The sequence below is a fragment of the Eimeria tenella genome, genomic scaffold (genome assembly GCF_000499545.2).
Source record: "Eimeria tenella Houghton genomic scaffold, Eth_scaff32, whole genome shotgun sequence".
Lineage (NCBI taxonomy): Eukaryota > Apicomplexa > Conoidasida > Eucoccidiorida > Eimeriidae > Eimeria > Eimeria tenella.
The window spans coordinates 326,410-328,909 of record NW_013543049.1 but is presented as its reverse complement, the minus strand read 5'-3'; the positions used below and the strand labels follow the sequence as shown (position 1 = coordinate 328,909).

Here is a 2,500-nt window from a genome sequence, read left to right as displayed (position 1 = left end):
CGTACACCTCAACTAACCCCAGGTGTACGTACACCGCAAACGCTCAGGTGTACATACACCTCAACTTACTTGGCAGTCTTCACTGCCGTGTCGATCAGCCCTTCTCTGCCCGCCATGCAGTGAAAATAAAACTCCTCTTCTCGCAACCCTAAACATCAGCAGCAGCAGCGGCAGCAGCAGCAGCAGCACCAGCAGCAGGATGAGCAGCAGCAGCAGCAGCAGCTAGGGTTGACAACCCGCGCAAATTTGTGCTGAAGCCCCCGGCTTTGAACGGTGGAGTTGAGCGTCTAGGGTTTAGGGCTAGGGTTCAGGGTTTAGGGTTTAGGGTTTACCGGTGAGGAAAGAAGAGAGAACAAACCCTCGAGCTAAACTGCCGAAATCAGCAGCAGCAAAAGCAGGCAGCGATTTGCCGCTGCTCATTGGCTGCACGCGGCGCCCTTCTAGCGACTGCTGGCCTGAACGCAAACCCTAAACCCTAAACCCTAAACCCTAAACCCTAAACACTAGGCGGTGCCAGAGGGCTGACGGGCTGCGAGCATAGCAGATGATACAACCGCAACAAACCCTAAACCCTAGACCCTAAATCCTGCCGACCACGCCTTCAAACAGCGTTCGCACCAGACCCTAAACCCTAAACCCTAAACCCTAAACCCTGATTTGGCTCACCTAGGAAGACACAAATCATGGCGTAGTTGACGTTACTACCTTTTGCTCCCGTCTTAATCATGGAGGCAAAACCGTTGCGCGGGAAGCGATATAAGAAGCACCTAAGCAGCAGCAGCAGCAGCAGCAGCAGCAGCAGAAACCGCAGCAGCAGCAGCAACCGCAGCAGCAGGCGATCGAGGTTGCAGCAGGCTATTCTCAGCAGCAAAAGCGCCACTCCCATCACTGCAACTCCCAGTGCTGCTGTTGCTATTTCCGCTACTCTGCTGCTGCTGCTGCTGCATCTCCTGCTGCTGCTGTCGCTGCATCCACTAATGCTGCGGCTGCTGCTGCTGCGGCTTTGGCTACTCAACCGTTGCTCTTCCTGCATGTGCTATTTCTGCTGCTCCTCTAACACTCCTACTGCTGCCGCTGCTGCTGCTGCTGCTGCTGCTGCCTGCCACTGCAGCCGCCGCTGCTGCTGCTGCTGCTGCTGCTGCTGCTGCTGCTGCTGCGTACTTTCCGTTCATAATGTCTGTGGAGCGGGAAGCCAGTTTGCCCATAAAGCCCATAAAAAAAGAATCCAACATTTCATCCAACTCCTTCAAACCGCCTCCAAACCGCAGCGACAGCAGCGCGCGCATGCGCTCCTGCATCCCAAACCCTAAACCCTAAACCCTAAACCCTAAACCCTAAACCCTAAACCCTAAACCCTCAGGCTGCGGGTTTTAGCGCCGGATAATAGAGCGGAAGACTGTGCAGGTGATGTCCTGAACATGCACGCTCTTGAGAGCAAACCTTGATTCTGGCGCTTCATCTCTAAACCCTAAACCCTAAACCCTAAACCCTGAAGGATCTCACCTGGGTTAGAATGGAGGGCGAGAGCAGGGCCTTCTGCTTAGTGGACGTTGCTGCTGCTGCTGCTGCTGCTGTCTGCAGCACGTAGCGCGCAGGGGACTCGAAGGAGCCCGCAGCAAACGCAGCAGCAGCACTCTGCTGCTGCTGCTGCTGCTGCTGCCACAGCCAAGAAGGGTGATACAGCCGGGCCTTCAGCAGCCTCGCGCTGCCCTCAATGGCGCCGCCGCCGGGCAGCGCGACCTGTACGTACACTCCAAACCCCACACATGCTACTGCTGCTGCTGCTGCTGCTGCTGCTGGGGCTGCTGCTGCGCGTGTTCGTGTTGCTGCTGCAGCCGCTGCTGCGCAGACGTACCACTACATTCGGCGGGGGGTACTTCAGCTGCGAGAAAGAACCGCCAGAAGGATCGGCTACTTTGCTGCTGCTGCTGCTGCTGCTGCAGGGTTTGGGCTGCATGTAAAGGGGCAAGAGCCTTTGGGTCTGCAGCAGCTGAGCCACTCTCGGCAGCTGCTGCTGCAGCAGCTGGGAGGAGCTCAGCAGCAGCAGCAGCTGGCGTCGCTGCTGCGGCATGTTCTGCATGCGTTTTAGGTTCTGCAGCAGCAGCCGCAGCTGCTGCGCTGCTGCAGCCGCTGTGGGGCGAACCGCCGCAGCAGCAAGCGGCAGCTGCTGCCGCCGTAGCAGCAGCCACGGGTTCACCTGCTGCTGCTGCTGCTGCTTCCGCTGCTGCTGGTGCTGCTGCTGCTGCTGGTCTAGGAGCTCCGCAGCGGCATCTGCCAGCCTTGCCAGGGAGAGTTTTTCGGCAAGAACAGTAGCAGCAGCAGCAGCACCGAGTTCTGCTGCTGCTTCTCCCTCCTCAGCTGGCCCTGCTGCTGCTGCTGCTGCTGCTGCTGCCATCTGCAACAGCGCGTGCTTCCTCCGTTGCTGCTGCGCCTCCCCCTCACCCGCTTGAAATGCTTCTGCTGCTGCTGCAGCAGCAGCAGCTTTGAGCTCATCTGGGTC

General features: G+C 58.4%; 1 protein-coding gene across 1 annotated transcript in view; it reads right to left on the bottom strand.

Annotated features, from left to right (window-relative positions):
* ETH_00006290 (uncharacterized protein) overlaps window positions 1-2,395 on the bottom strand; it is a gene marked incomplete at both ends in the record, with an annotated part of 2,929 nt that extends 534 nt beyond the window's left edge. Inside the window, 6 exons of the mRNA XM_013376193.1 lie at window positions 70-148; window positions 333-455; window positions 667-767; window positions 1,162-1,292; window positions 1,504-1,740; window positions 1,856-2,395. Coding sequence (XP_013231647.1) covers window positions 70-148; window positions 333-455; window positions 667-767; window positions 1,162-1,292; window positions 1,504-1,740; window positions 1,856-2,395 — 1,211 coding nt within the window. The remainder of the gene's footprint in view (window positions 1-69; window positions 149-332; window positions 456-666; window positions 768-1,161; window positions 1,293-1,503; window positions 1,741-1,855) is intronic.
* Between the last annotated feature and the right edge of the window lie 105 nt (window positions 2,396-2,500).